The 15,809-nt window shown below is 36.6% G+C and overlaps 1 protein-coding gene across 6 annotated transcripts in view; it reads left to right on the top strand.

Moving 5' to 3' along the window:
- The window catches only part of COL12A1 (collagen type XII alpha 1 chain), a 152,741-nt gene that overhangs the window by 99,730 nt on the left and 37,202 nt on the right, over positions 1–15,809 (top strand). For all 6 annotated transcript variants that reach the window (XM_055113891.2, XM_057302545.2, XM_063605381.1 and 3 more), the window contains 13 exons: positions 404–546; positions 3,128–3,257; positions 3,986–4,125; positions 4,561–4,690; positions 5,901–6,043; positions 7,003–7,132; positions 7,751–7,893; positions 9,558–9,687; positions 11,512–11,631; positions 12,708–12,854; positions 13,609–13,725; positions 13,886–14,032; positions 14,575–14,649. In XM_055113891.2, the coding sequence (XP_054969866.1) occupies positions 404–546; positions 3,128–3,257; positions 3,986–4,125; positions 4,561–4,690; positions 5,901–6,043; positions 7,003–7,132; positions 7,751–7,893; positions 9,558–9,687; positions 11,512–11,631; positions 12,708–12,854; positions 13,609–13,725; positions 13,886–14,032; positions 14,575–14,649 (1,695 nt within the window). The remainder of the gene's footprint in view (positions 1–403; positions 547–3,127; positions 3,258–3,985; positions 4,126–4,560; positions 4,691–5,900; positions 6,044–7,002; positions 7,133–7,750; positions 7,894–9,557; positions 9,688–11,511; positions 11,632–12,707; positions 12,855–13,608; positions 13,726–13,885; positions 14,033–14,574; positions 14,650–15,809) is intronic.

The following is a 15,809-nucleotide window of genomic DNA, read 5'->3' as shown; positions in this document are numbered from 1 at the left end:
CTAGCCAGCCCCTTTCTCAGTCTCTCTCATTTTCTCACTCTCTCACATGCAGGAGAGAGAGAGAATAAACTCTCTCATGTCTCTTCTTACAAAGACTAATCCCGTTATGGCAGCCCCACCCTTATGATCTAATCTAACCCTAATTACCACCCAAAGGCCCCATCTCTAAATACCATCATATTGGAAGTTGGAACTTCAACATGTCACGTTTGCAGGGACAGAAGCAAAATGAAAGTCCATACTAAGGAGTCATTTAAGAATCAATAACCATTTTTATTAAGGGAATGAATTTAATTATAAATCCAGAGGCATAGAATTCTCTGATTGCCTTGGGAGCTGTATATATTTTAGGGGGAGGCATTGTTCTGTCTGCTTACTCTGTTTTTCAACAATCTTCTTTCAGCTCCCAAAAGTGGCCCACGAAACCTTCAAGTGTACAATGCAACATCTAACAGCCTGACTGTTAAGTGGGATCCTGCTAGTGGTCGTGTGCAGAAATATAGGATCACTTATCAGCCTTCCACAGGGGAAGGCAATGAGCAAACGGTAATTTTTTAATAAAAATTATAACTTGGATTAATTCTACCATTTCTCTTCAAACTCTTTTTCCCCCTCAGTGCTTAGTTAGTCATACTTACTTTTTAAGGGATATTAAGATTTATTGCATTGGATGGAATAATCTGACTCTTTAGCTGGCACTCCACGTGGAGTGCCATCATGGAGACTCAATGGATGTTCTCATGAGAGATGATAGTTGTTCTTCATCACAGCCCCAAAGCATGAGGCATGTGCTTCAATGCATCCATAGTTCCTTTAAAAACTATTAGTGCTGGATTATCCATGACGATATCCAGATAGTTTTTGAGTCTATGTTGACCTTCCATTCCTCTCTCTAACTTAATCAACTGCTGAAAGTTTGCTAAACTTACCTATAATGTTTATTTTCTATTTATCTCATTTCCCCCTGTATTTTGCATGTCATAGGGTGTCTTCTAGATCTGGTGTTTCTAGATATGGGAGCCTGTTAACCTAATTTACACTGTTTTTCATTTTTCTATTATCCAAATGGAGGTCCCCAAGAAAGATGGTAGGACTCGAAACTCAGTCTTCATCCTCTTTCTCTTCCTAGTCTTTCCCTATTTAATAGAACCTTTGTCCATTTTACCTCCCTTACTTTAGTTGTCTGGTTTTGGGCTTTCTACAACTTTGCCTTTTGTGAACTACGTAATTAGAACTGCATGTATTATCCTAGGTCAGGAAGCCTCATGATTTTTACATAGGTATGCTTATGTTTTCTGATTCATTTCAAAATAAATCTCCAGTTTTGGTGAGGTACAGAGTTTTATTGACTTTTTTGGCTAGAATATTTTCTTATATAGCCTTAGAGACACATGTGTTATTAACCTTTAATCATCTGACTTGCCGAGCTCAAGCAAATGGGTCATTTCTCTTATCAGTTTAGAGGTATTAGCCAAGGTAGGGGTTGGCATTAATCTAAGGTGTGTGGTTAAAGATCTCTGATACTATCCAGTAAGTAAGCTTAGCTGAATCAGAAACCTTCCCATCTCTAGTGTGACTTTGAGTTGGTCTTTTGAGGCTTTTATAGCTCCAGTCTTAGGTAGTGTGATGCATTTGGACTGAGAATTTGTCTGTTTTAGGTAAATAGATTATCATTAATAAACTTAATATCAACTGTAATCAATAGACATTTATATGAAAATAAGACAAATTAGATGGACTGATACATTAACTTCAGAAACAGAACTTCTTTTTTTTCTGTGGCATGCCAGATTTCAGTAAAACTACAAATCAGGAGAAGCTTGTTCTTAGCATTTCCCATCTTGGGGGCATTGATGTTCCAGCTGCTTCTCCTAAGTCTCTTTTACTGTCTTTCAGCTGTTTGTTATCATAAAGAGTCTCGTAAACTTATCCTCTGGAAAGTATGAAGCCCTTAAGCTTTGTTAGTCTTTGGGGTACTTGGATTTTAACACTAGTCCATGAAATCATGAAAATGATGAATAACTGATGCTAGAATTATTTTGGGGAGCTGAATGGGAGAGGTAGGTAGATGCCCCTCTGCTTACTCATAAAAGCAGTTCTCCTCAGTAGGCTTTCAGATTTGTTATGTATTAAGTTTTTATCAAAATGGCTTATACTGGTATTGATAGTTTTCTCTCATAACCTCAAATATGAAATTTATTAAAATTAGCCACGGTAGTTCAGTTTGTCCGTATTGAGGATGATGACCGTGATTCACTGGGTTTTTCTCTGGAATTCAGACTACTTGAGTGGATGGGTGCTAAGTTGGAAACATCTGGTTTGTTCTAGCACATCCAGCCATCTACATGTGCACTCATTTTGGGCAGTGTGCCATTTTCATGCGATTTTAATTAGTATGACATAAACATCTGAATTCGGTAGACTGTTAATAAATTGTACAAATTTTCTTTCAACAAGATAGCTAGATGGCCTTAAGTAACGAATAAAAACTTTAAGCTCCATAATTAGAGTAAATTGAAAAGCTTCATACCATGGGGCTGGTATCATGGAGACAACTGGAAACCCCTGATTGAGTGTGGCCTGGCAAAAGGTCTGGTCATGTCGTTAACACAGCTAAGGCTGTTAAGAGTGACAGTGTTCTTGGGGGAAACACCAAGAGCTTTATACTGTATGCTGAATCATTTTAATGTGTTTCTAAAGCAAATAAAAACATCTGTTAAAAAAGTAAGAATAATATTAAGTGGTGTGGAGCCTCTAAAATTATGCAATTGTTTCATATCTTAAAGTCCCTTTGTAGCTCACTTATGATTAATCCCCCCGCCCCCCTTTTTTTTGAAGAGTTCTGTGAAATGTGTTTTGGATGAAATTTTGCAGTGCTGGTGGCTAGCAAGTTGAAATATCTTTCTGGGGTCACCAGTTTAAAGCTTGGAATCCTTTTTATGATTTGAGGTGCATATTTTACATTTGAAGTTATACCACAAGGTGTATGTTAAACCTTTACTGTGGTATGTAATTCTGGAACTTGACAAGGGTCTCAAACAGCTTCCCTGTAGAAAGAGCTTTTTCTAACAGATTAGTGAGATGGAGAGAGCAAGGCTAACACTTACCAAGACCCTTTTTACTCAAGACCACAATAGGAGGACGGCAGAACAGCGTGGTCCTGCAGAAACTGAAGCCAGACACTCCTTACACTATCACCGTATCCTCTCTGTATCCTGATGGTGAAGGAGGTCGGATGACGGGAAGAGGCAAGACCAGTAAGTGAAACCTGAGTTCCTATAGCTTCTTTAATAGCTACTATTAGAATGGAATCATCTCTTTATCTGGAAACACTGGGGTGACACAAAGTTTTACTAATATTTAAAAATTCATTTAGAAATAATATTAATAGTTTTTTCTTTTCTTTTTTTTTGAGATGGAGTCTTGCTCTATTGCCCAGGCTGGAGTGCAGTGGCATGATCTTGGCTCACTGCATCCTCTACCTCCCGGGTTCAAGCGATTCTCCTGTCTCAGGCTCCCGAATAGCTGGGATTACAGGTGCACACCACCACACCCGGCTAATTTTTTATATTTTTGGTACAGATGGGGTTTCACCATGTTGGCCAGGCTGGTCTTGAACTCCTGACCTCAAGTGATCCACCTGCCTTGGGCTCCCAAAGTGCTGGGATTACAGGCATGAGCCACCGTGCCTGGCCATATTGATCGTTTTTAACATCCTTGCTTGGAATTACTTGTCTCTGTTTGTGGAGAAAGAAGTTACTTTCTAGGATAGAAAGGTGCTCTAAGACCAAAATGTCTTGTGGATAGATGAGACATATGCATCAGGCTGACGCGGACACAGTGTGTGTCATTTATTCACTACTTCAACAAATGTTTGTGCGGTGCCTGCTATGTTCTAGGGTGCCTTGGAGATATCAGTGAATCTGTGTTTCATGTGTGCTTGATTGTTAGCACTATACTGTGATGGGATTTCTGTGCATTTCAGAACCTCTAAACACTGTAAGGAACCTGAGAGTGTATGACCCTTCTACCAGCACCTTGAATGTCCGCTGGGACCATGCAGAGGGAAATCCTCGTCAGTACAAGCTCTTCTATGCACCAGCAGCAGGTGGTCCAGAGGAACTGGTAATTATTTCTTGTAGTAAGAAATGCTAGTTTGTTTAAATGGTAGCTGAGTGATTTAAAAGTGGAACTGAAGGAGTTAACCAGTTTGCTTTAGAGCTGAAGAATTTCGTATTCATTTAATAAGACTTTATAGAGGGTAAATAGTTGATGCCTTAGAGCCTGGGTAACAGAGGGATTGTGGCCAGGATTCTTCCCCCTGGCCAGGGGAAGAAGTGGCCGTTCTGGGAAGTTCTAAGTGGGGAGTATTGGGTGGCTGGAGGGGTATAGGGAAATATGTAACCTCTTGTAACAGGTCATGTGGGGGCTTATTATGACATCCTAATATTACAGAACCTACTTCTTGACTTGGTCTTGAGTTGGTATTGTGTTATTTGAATTATTATTTCTTTCACAAATTTTTCAAGTCAATGCTTTTTGTTTTATTAAAATCCTTAGGTACCAATCCCCGGGAATACCAATTATGCCATTCTTAGGAATCTGCAGCCAGATACCTCATACACTGTGACAGTAGTTCCCGTTTATACTGAAGGTGATGGGGGACGCACATCAGATACTGGAAGGACATGTAAGTAATAAAGCCAAAAAATTAATTTTTCATCATAAGTGTTGCTTTTCATTATAAAGACCATAAAGGCCCATTAAAGAGAATTAGGAAAGTTTGGTGTGATAGAATTAAAAACATAAAAATTAGCCATAGTTTACCTTCCTAACACCAAATGTTAACATTTTGTGTGAAATAACAAATTTATAATGGCATCTTCTTTTGAAATAATTTCAAGATTTGTAAAGGTACATATAATCATCAGTATACTACTTTGCTTAATCTCTTTCACTGACAAAAATTCATTGAGCTTTGCTTTCTGCTTTATAAATTGTTGTGAAGGACTTTACAATTGGCTTTCATAGTGCAAATTGTTGAAATCTGTTTGGCACATTACTTAATTTCATATGTCTTTGGTTAGTTTGTTGAAGTGCTTTTTTGATCTTAAAATCTGTATGCTTTCATTTAGGAAGCAGTTTATGTGGTTTTACTGTTTTTTGTAGTATTGCTTAAAGGCTTTTGTGCAGATTTAGAAATATTTCTTTGGCTTTAAAAATATACTTGCTGATAGTTAAAAGGAACCAAGCATGAATGTCTTCTTTTGGTTAAGGATTAGTGGTCTAGGAAGATGATGTTATTGGTTAAATTAGAGTTTGGAATTAGTACATCAATTTAATTGGTAGCTTTTTCTAAGTTCCTATTGGGGCAGTTAATTAAGAACTGGGTATATCTTATTTTTCTCTCCTTTTACCTTTTCTATTAATCACAAAGATATCGAGTAGCAATTTGTTAAATGAAGAAGTAATGAATGGTTGAAACTAGCTGACTGAATCAGATGAGCTCAATAGCTGTTGTCAGATTTTACTTAGAAGGCAGACTCTTAAAAAATGTCTCTTCTTCCTCTCTCCATTACTTATGTTAGAAAACTGAAACTACTTTTCCTATTTCTTTTCTCTATCCCATGACCCTTTATGGCCAATCCAGTTCCACCACGTGTATTAGCTTGTTTTTAAGTGAATACAATGTTGCTTCCTTATAGACAAAGGCCATACTTGCTAACTTTAACTAAATTTGGATTTGGAGAGTTTTAATCTGCCTTTGTGTGTAGGTAATTAGAAGTATAAAGAAGATAGCATTTTATCCTGTTACAGAATGTAGGTTCTGGAAAAGTGATACAAAAGCTTGAGATATATAAACAGACTTAAAAAATAGATGTTGGCCTTCATTTCCTCAGTGATGAGAGGACTGGCAAGAAATGTCCAAGTATACAATCCTACACCTAACAGCCTCGATGTTCGCTGGGACCCTGCACCAGGACCTGTGCTGCAATATCGCATTGTGTATTCTCCTGTGGATGGCACAAGACCCTCAGAATCTGTAAGTAATTTTGTCATGGAAACTGCATTTCCTGATGAATGTAGTCACATGTTTGTGTCATGTTTGATAGCCTGGGAGAACACAAACCACAAACATGCCAGTGTATAATACTTAAATTATTGTTTTTGATGACTTGAGGTAGGTGTATTTATTATAGGGTTAGTAAGAATAAAAAGAATTTTGGGAAAATGTGAATTAGCTGGATGAGTTAAAAACCCCAGTAGTAAATGTAAATCATTGCTAGACCTTGTCAATATGTCTTTGTTATGAAAATAGTTTAAAGTTTACCTTCACTGGTTCTTACAAATTGCCCAATCTATCTTTAATTCATAACATTATTCAGTTTTGTAAGTAGACTAACAATTTAGAAATCAGAAATTGCTAATTTCAATAAGCATAGTATCAGAATACCTAAGGGAAAATAAACTTATGAACTAATTTGACTTATAGTCTTTGCAAAAATAAACAGTGTTGACAAAGATAAACAAATGATTAACAATATATGCATTTGGTAAGAACACTGATTTTCATGTCCAGGTATGGTAGGACATATTAAGACAACTTTACCTGTATGTATTGTATGGAGTCTCTATTTCAACACAAAATCTCCCCCACCACAATAAGAGTTCCTATTCTTGTGTATTTAACATGCAGGATGTTTTTTGGGGAAATATCATGAGCCTTGCATGTTATATTTGAGAATCTTTATAACAAACATAAATGGAGATAACTGAAGCTACTAAGGGTCAAGGATGAGGTCACTTTTTTTGGAAAGGTAATTTCTGAGGACAAATTTTGTTTAATGATATGGTCTGGGTGGATCTTATGGAGAAGCACAGTTGGCTTCTGATGTGTCTGGGCTCAACATTTTATTATAAATACTATTGTGATGACTAACTGAAGACTTGGTAAGCATTTGAGTTGTTGTCAAGCAGAATTTGGCATTTCCTCCCCTGCAGATAGTGGTGCCAGGAAACACGCGCATGGTGCATCTGGAGCGGCTGATTCCGGACACACTCTATTCCGTGAACCTTGTGGCTCTGTACTCGGATGGAGAGGGAAATCCCAGCCCTGCCCAGGGCCGAACGCGTGAGGCAGAAATCCTTTCTCCATTCCATTCCCTTGTAGCTAGATTGGCAGGGCTTCTCTGATTGAGTGAGTGGTGGGAGGGGGGTGGTGAGAGATGGGTGCTTTCTGCCTGGGATCCCCTACATTTACATTCCAGGCGAAAACATTGGGTCTGTGACTGTTGTTTGTGTGACGCGAACTTCTTCTGTTCGTGTTCTTATTTGGGACATGAGTTAAGGAGGGGTTTCTCCCCTTTTTCCCCTCTTCTGCTCTGCATCTTCCTTTTTTCCCTCTTTCTACTCTGCAGTGAATCATCTTACCAAATGGGGACTTTGGAAATGTGAGGGTTTAGTCTTTATGTTTTATTGAATAGATATAGTTATAGTGGTTAAAATAATTCCCCTTTTTCCTAGTCTACCTTTCAAAGCTAGCTCTAGGTCACTGAAAGTTCAGCATGTAACCATAGCTCTGAAATACACTGTTTATGATTTCACATTAAAACCATAAATGTATATTTTATTATATGGGAGGAAACATCTGAGTGAATGGTGAATGAAACACATGCAAGCAACCTCCTTAATCTGACCTAGGTAATGCTCACAGGCAGGCAACAAACTCTATTGTATTTTATTTATTTAGTACCACGCAGTGGACCAAGGAACCTGAGAGTCTTTGGTGAAACAACCAATAGCCTCTCGGTAGCCTGGGATCATGCTGATGGGCCAGTTCAGCAGTACAGGATCATCTATTCTCCCACTGTTGGTGATCCAATTGATGAATATGTAAGTCTGATACTCATTTATTGGCACATTTTATCATCTTAGCTGAATGGACAGTGAAGTTAAACTTCTTTAGAGGTATGCTGTGAGTACGGTTGAGTCCTTGATAGTCACACTTTAGGATTTTCTCTGACATGACGTTGGGACCACCCAAATGTGCTTACTTAGTCTTTCTGGCCTCCCATACCACAGAGAAGCAACGTCTTTGGGCTCATTTTTATTCTCAAGACAGATAGAAAAACTATCTTATCACATGATTAACTGAACATTTCTAACCACCTAATGACACCACAGGAACCAAGTTTAGTGAAATATGATACCTATCATTCTGGAATGTCTAAGTTAATATTCAAATAATGTATTTATCCAAATCTTACCCTTTCCTCAAATCTAATTCCTCTACAAGGTCTCCCTTAAATATTCCAGTGTTAATTGATCTCTCTTTTCTTTAAACTTAACATTTTGCGGTACACTTTAGTTTTGGAATATAAATACTCTCCTATTAGCTTCAAACTTTTTGAGTGTCATAGTTTGTCTTTCCAGAACCAGATTCAAGTTTCTGGTAGCTTACTCATAGCCCTCACTATGCACATCCATTTGTTATGAGTGGAAAAATGGAAAAACTAACTGCTTTATTTGAAATTTAGTGATTAATTGCTGTGATACGTTTGCAGAATATTGCACAAGATGTTGATTGTAAATTAGGTCTGTGGTTTGCCATCTTTTTACCACATAGATCGTCTTAGATAATTTTCCCTCCCTGAGCCCCATGTGATGAAATGTTTCATCTACTGGAACTTGATATAGTAACCTTTAATTCAAGTCCCTATTTTTATTAATAAGAAACACACGTAACTACCATTTATAGTTTCTGATCAAAATGAGATAAACAGTACTACTACAGTTAGTTTGCCAAAGCAGAGAAACTCATGGTTAGTGTTTGTTCAGCCTTGCCATGGACAAATATGCAATTTCCCTTTACTTTCCGAAAACATTAAAAATACAATTTATCATTTGTAGTTATAGGACTCCAGGCCAGGATTCACTGGCATACCTTATCCATGTTGTTTGTAGAAGCAAAGCATAGGTTTAGAAGAGAGATTGAGATGTCTGGTTCATTTCCTCTTCGAAGAGGTAGTTGAATGTATTCTCATCTGTTTCAGCTAACTAGTGTCAGCCAAACTGATATTTTTGAGGCCAGAAACTTAGTCAATTTTTGCTCACCAGTGGATTCCCAGTAGCTAATACCTGTCCCACTGTGCCTGGTCCACAGCGGGTACTGGGTACGTATTTGTACATGAAAACGGAACATGTGATGATGAGATCTGAAGGAAACAAACTTACTACTGAGTGCTGGAATACTCAGTAAGGTGTTCTGAAGCATACATGGCACTGCTTTTAATACAGTTTTCTTCAAAGATGTTAAGTCACATGGCTGTTAAGTGGCTGATCTGGGATTTGAACCCAGAGCTGTCTGATTCTAAAACCACTCTCCTATGCTGCAGAGAAGAAGTGAAGATAGTTTGTCTTGTCATGAGCATTGTGTAACAAAAATAAAATGTGAAAAAACTACTATTACTGTTTATGGGAATACATAAAACAATACTGTCTTTTGATCTGGAAGTCTTCTAGATGGTAATATATTTATAATTTAACTTCCTCTATAGACCACAGTCCCAGGCAGAAGAAACAATGTAATACTGCAGCCCCTGCAACCTGACACTCCATATAAAATTACTGTTATTGCTGTTTATGAAGATGGAGATGGTGGCCATCTAACAGGAAATGGAAGAACTGGTAAGTGTTTTGTACTCCCCCTTTTTTTTTTGCTTTGAAATTGTCAATATCTTAATGTTACTTTTATACCTTTTAAAACCTTAAAATTTTATCTTCACCAATACATCTCAAATACCACACTATTATATTATTTTTATTAGACATTAAATTTTGTCAAAATGATGACATGTGAAAGGAATTTGTTTTTAACTTTTTAAAGGTCCACTAAGAGAAGAAAAAGAAGACCATCTACATATTTTTATTTGCTTAAGATAGTTTTATTTCTTCTTTGGAAAACTATTGCATATTCTCTGAATAATGTTTCAACTGGTATGGTGTCGGTTAAGACTAAATTGTTAAGTCAATATAGTATCAGTAAGAAATATTCCATTGCGATTGAATCTTAAGTCATAAATACAGAAGTGAGATGATCAGCAATCATTTTCTGTCTACAAATTTAGCTTTTTCTAAAAAAGAAAAATGTATTTTTTATTGTACTAAGCAATTTGCATAGAATTATCAATGTTCAGACCCATTTTTACACTATACTGGTGGTAATTTCTTAGGGTTTAAAAATTCTCTAATGTGGTTGCTTGCTACAGTCACCTGAGGAGCTTTAAAAATACTTATGCCTGGGTTCCACTCCCAGAGATACTGATGTAACTGTGTGAGGTGTGGGCTGGACCTGCTGATGTTCTAATTAATGTGCAGCAATGGCTGAGAGCCACTAGTTTAGCATAAAGGTAGGATGAACTCTAGATCTGAGTTTTGTTACTGGTAGATAATTGCATTGCTGTTTTACACTTCATTCACCAAAAATCTACTTAAGTAACATGACTTCAGGTGTCTTTCTGCAGTCACTTGCCAAAAGTCTTTTTGTGCTTAAATGATCTTGACAACATTACAGAATTTGAAGAGGTGACATTTGAAAGCTCCTAAGGGAAAAGCAGGACTAGAGTTGACTCAGCTCAGTCTCTCAAGGTCAAGAATCTGTATTTATTGATATTGTTGTCTACAGCACTGAGTCAATGGAGACTCACATGACTCAAGATGATTTTAACGACCTCACTTTTTAAATTTTCTCAGATTTTAGACTATATTTTGGGACTTTCCTGGGGAAAATGGCATATTTCAGAATTTCATGCTATCAAAGTGGATTTTTTAAAACTAGATCTTGGGTTTTCCAGGAAGGGCCAAAGTCATGTTTTGCTTTTCTTATGAAAAAGAAGTTTTTCAAGTTGGATTCGTTATTTGCTCAATGCTGTGAATAGTCAACTCAGCAACTACTTAACATACTACCTGAACAGCATTGATTTCATAAGTTGTGGGCTTGGGGGCAGTATCTCTGGAAGCTTAAGGATTTATTCTAGGTAATGCTGGTGGAGGATAGAGAGGTACAGGGAAAAAACATTATTAGGTAGCTGGGGTGGTTTTGGGCAAATAATATCTTATGTATTTGATGAAGTGGTTGGACTAGATAGTTTCTAAATTGCTTTCTGTTTCCAACAATCTGTAATGTATGACATTCTAAAAATGGTTTGAGATCTCTTTTATTTTCTATAATCCTGAGTCATAGAACACTTCCTCTCTGGATACTGCTTCCTGCTGAGAAGGCTGCTCTGGAAATCACTAGTTCTTGAGTCTATTTGAGTTGCTGTTTAAATTTGGAAAACTATTAAGCATTTTTTGAATACTTCAATGCCTTTTAATTGTTTTCTGGATAAAGACATTATGGGATATTATGAAATTGCTCCCATTGGGCTTTCCTACCAATACTTTTAAAGTTTTGTGCTCTCCCTGTGTGCCAATAAAAGGTCAGTAATGTGTGTCAATGTTTGTTTTCAGTGGGACTCCTTCCTCCTCAGAACATACACATCTCTGACGAATGGTATACAAGATTCAGGGTGTCCTGGGATCCTTCACCTTCTCCAGTTCTTGGATATAAAATAGTATATAAGCCAGTGGGTAAGGAAGTGCCTTTGTCATCATAGAAATGTTTTGGAGGGTTATTTGCATATGAGGGTATTTTCTCTTTCATCCCCCACTATTGGGTTCTCCTGAGAGTTCAGATCACACCAAGTTTCCTGTAACCAAAGGCAATGTTTTTGGCAATAACATTTTAAGCCAATCATCTAAAGTACCATTGTTATTATAGGTATAGATGAGATTCTTATTAAATGTCATGATTAAAAAGTTTGACTTGGTTCATAAAGTTGCAAAATCAAAGATGCCTGTCTTCAGACATCCTATATGATCATGAAATGATGCATATTACATCAATATACCTCTGTATTTTTCCCACTATGCCCAGGTATTATTTTATTTTGGGCATAGATTCCATGCAGCTTATTCATGACAGCCTTGCTTTCAAATCCCCTCTGAAAATTTCACCTAAATTAGTATCACCTTGATTAAATTATTTGTTATTTTTGTTTTAATATTTTGTCTGTATTCTTAGAGAAACTGGAAGAAAAATGCAGATTTGTTAGGGCATCTTCCATATATCCAGTAAGAGTATGAACTAGAAAAAACATGAAAGAGAGATGGCAAGATAAAGGAAGTAAAATTTGAACCTATGTAAGAAATAGAAAGAGAACTTAAAAAAGAAAGAGGGGTTGGTAACTAAGGACTTTAGCAGCCAAAGTATGTGGAATGAGGTCCAAGATAGAAATTCTTAGGTTATCTCTACAATAAATGAAAAAGTGTCAATTGGACACCTACTATATGCAAAACACTATGTTGGCAAAATAGGGCTTGAGAAAGAAGCTTGAGAATTCATTCACTAAAGAAACATTGATTATATACCTACTATATTCCAAATACTGTGCTATGCTTTGAGAATAGGAGGGTGAAGAGTTCAGTGTCTGCTTACAGTTTCATATTTGTCATATAATGTAGCATGTGCCCCAGTGAGTAAGTGTATGAAGACTATGGAATTAATCGTGTTCATAATACCCTTTGACTATAAGATCTTTAATTTTAAGCAAAATTTCATGCTATTGATGGCATGTTTCTGTGTATTTTTGTGGTTGTTAATAAAGGTTCCAATGAGCCCATGGAAGCCTTTGTTGGAGAAATGACATCATATACCTTACACAATCTCAATCCCAGCACCACCTACGATGTGAATGTTTATGCTCAATATGATTCTGGACTCAGTGTCCCCTTGACAGATCAAGGCACTACATGTGAGTCATGGATATTTTCATGGTTGTGAGAAAAACTATAGTAGAAATTACCAGGTCAGCCTGTTTTAATTTCCTGTTTCTGAACATATACATGTTTCCTCAGCATTATGTAGGCAGGCTATTTTGTGTCTGGTTAGACAAAATACCTATTCAAATACATAAATATTATAATTGAGTATATAAAAATATATATGGTGAGAAATTTGTGTATTTCACATAAAATATTATATTTTGAATTTTAAAAGATAAAAATTATAGAAATTGTCATTTTATCCATGAATGACCTGTAAAATTAGATCTGTGATGCTACTTAGTTCTTCTTGACATTCGATACCAAGATATATATTACCTAAATTCATTGATTTAATTTGACTTAATCATTGAATCATGATTAGTGTGATTCAGTCCACAGATATATTTTAAGGTCACCATTGCTTTGATACCTATTTAACGACTTAGCAGATAGCCTTTTAGAAATTGTTTTCATTATTTTCCATGAGATGTTTTTGAAATTCTTAGTTTTGAGAGGGACTATATGGAATTTCCTTTCCTTGAAAATCAGCGAAAGAAAGGGGGGTCTATTTTGGCAGTACCACATTTTCAAATATGATTCATGTATGTTTCTTATAAGGAAACATAATACAATTTTGAACTTTTTTCAGCCACAGTGAAAGTTTGAAAATTGTGTTATGATTAAAAGTACATTTTTTGCCTCAATTTACAAAGTAAATCTCTTTCTTTCTTTATTTTGTAGTATATTTAAATGTAACAGATCTGAAAACTTACCAGATTGGGTGGGATACATTCTGTGTCAAATGGTCACCTCACCGGGCAGCCACCTCCTACAGGCTAAAACTAAGCCCTGCAGATGGTATGTGTGTAAAAAAGAAAAAAATGATCTGGAGCATGTAGTGGAAACATTTTAAATTTCAGTAAAGAAGATGCCATTTTGTTTATAACAATGCTATATAAAATTTTCTTGAAATATAATTGGTGATGACACTGGCATTTTCCTTTGTTGTCATAATCAGGAACAAGGGGACAAGAAATTACAGTGCGTGGATCAGAAACCAGTCACTGCTTCACTGGCCTTTCACCAGACACTGATTATGGTGTCACTGTTTTTGTGCAGACACCAAATCTCGAGGGACCAGGAGTCTCTGTTAAAGAACATACCAGTAAGTTTTTGAGGACTCTGGAAAGCTTTCATAAGGCTTTAGAATAGAATGCTCTAGTTAAGGAAGACTTAAGTGAATCCTGTGCAGGTACCTCTCCGTAGGGGTAGCAATAATGATGGGATGATGGCAGGTTCCTGAATGTGGAGTCTAAAGCTGGTTCAGGACCTTTTTCTGTAGCAATTTGCAAGTTGTCCCTGTTATCGAGTTGGTGCTACTTTGAGGAAGGCTAAAGGAGGGAGAGATGGCTCTCGCTGAGAAGGTGAATTCATATTAGTGACTTTTACTCATTTGACCCTATCTGAAGGCCTTACATTTTCCCTTTAGATCTTTATTTTCTGTAGCTGTAGTGGATGTTGAATGACTACCAGTGACATCAATTTGGATGGAATAAAATCCCCAGCATGTCAGTACCGATGACAATGGTGTCTCATTTTGTACGACTTGATTTGGTATCCAGGATTTAAATTGCTCTTAAAATTTACTTTCTGGGATATCAAATGTGCACATGGTGTGTTTTTATAATTATTATTTTTAAATTTTAGCTGTGAAACCAACAGAAGCCCCTACAGAGCCACCCACACCTCCTCCCCCTCCCACCATTCCACCAGCCCGGGATGGTAAGTACAGCTAAATAGGCAATCCGTTCAGCTGATAGGGAGTTACAGACTTCTTATTTATGCTGCATGTGCATCATTTACAATTAATATAGAACATTTCTGATCTATTATTGCTGCTGAAGAGTTTTTAGATTGAAAGAAAAGATTACCAGTAATTTGTTTCTCTCCATCTCTGGGCACATTTTGGTGTGAATAAAATCAGTCATAAATTATTCCAGATCTTCAGCTGGAAGTCTGTTTCCTCAGTTTTACAGATTTAGGTCTTCCATGGTCCATAGTTACATGGTGGACATTTCTTTCTGCTAGCTGCTGGCATCAGTAAGCGCTGCGAACCCTTTTGGCTATATTTGCGACCGAAGCCCTGAGGTTGTTGGCTTTAAAATTCCTGGTGTCCAACCTGAGAAGTTCCCTGGATTATACAATGCTAAAAAATTTTCCATTCACCAAAATTTGAAAGATAATTGTAACTTGCAGTGAACTGGTGAAACGACATACTGATTTATTAAGGTTGATCTCTCAGCATTTGAGGGCAATTCTCTAGCACTTTGTCAAATTAAATTTAGTTAAATAACTACTGTATTATTCTTTTCTCATATGCTGTTTCCAGCATTTAATAGAAAGCATTTCAGATTATATTTTTATTTTATCTTAGAAGGATGTAGAATGTTAAAACTTCGTTAAACCTATTATATAAGTAAAATTAAAAATTAAAAGTGTATTATTGTAGGGTAAAATAATAATGGATTCCTTTAAATTAGATACAGAAAGAAATTCAGTAAATAATCTTGGTTTAAAAACAAGTTTTTTCTTTTTAAATAGGCTTTATTTTCTAGAGTAGTTTTAGGTTCATAGCAACATTGCAGGGATGATGCAGAGATTTTTCATCTCCCAGACAGACTGCCCTTCCCCACACATGCCCAGCCTCCTCCACTATTAACATCCCACATCTGAGTGGTACGTTTGTTACAACCGATGAACCTACATTGACACATCATCACCACCCAAAGTCCACAGTTTGCGTTAGGGTTCACTCTTGGTGTTATACTTCTATATGTTAAGTTTTTATAAACTAAAATTTTGTTAATTGTTTTTGGAATTTTTTCTTAGCCTCTAAGTCTAGATATTCAAATAAAAATCTTCTCCTTTCCTGCATATGATTC

The sequence above is a fragment of the Pan paniscus genome, chromosome 5 (assembly GCF_029289425.2).
Source record: "Pan paniscus chromosome 5, NHGRI_mPanPan1-v2.0_pri, whole genome shotgun sequence".
In the NCBI taxonomy this organism is placed as follows: domain Eukaryota; kingdom Metazoa; phylum Chordata; class Mammalia; order Primates; family Hominidae; genus Pan; species Pan paniscus.
Note: the sequence above shows the minus strand (reverse complement) of the source record. Positions and strands in the feature narration are given on the sequence as shown.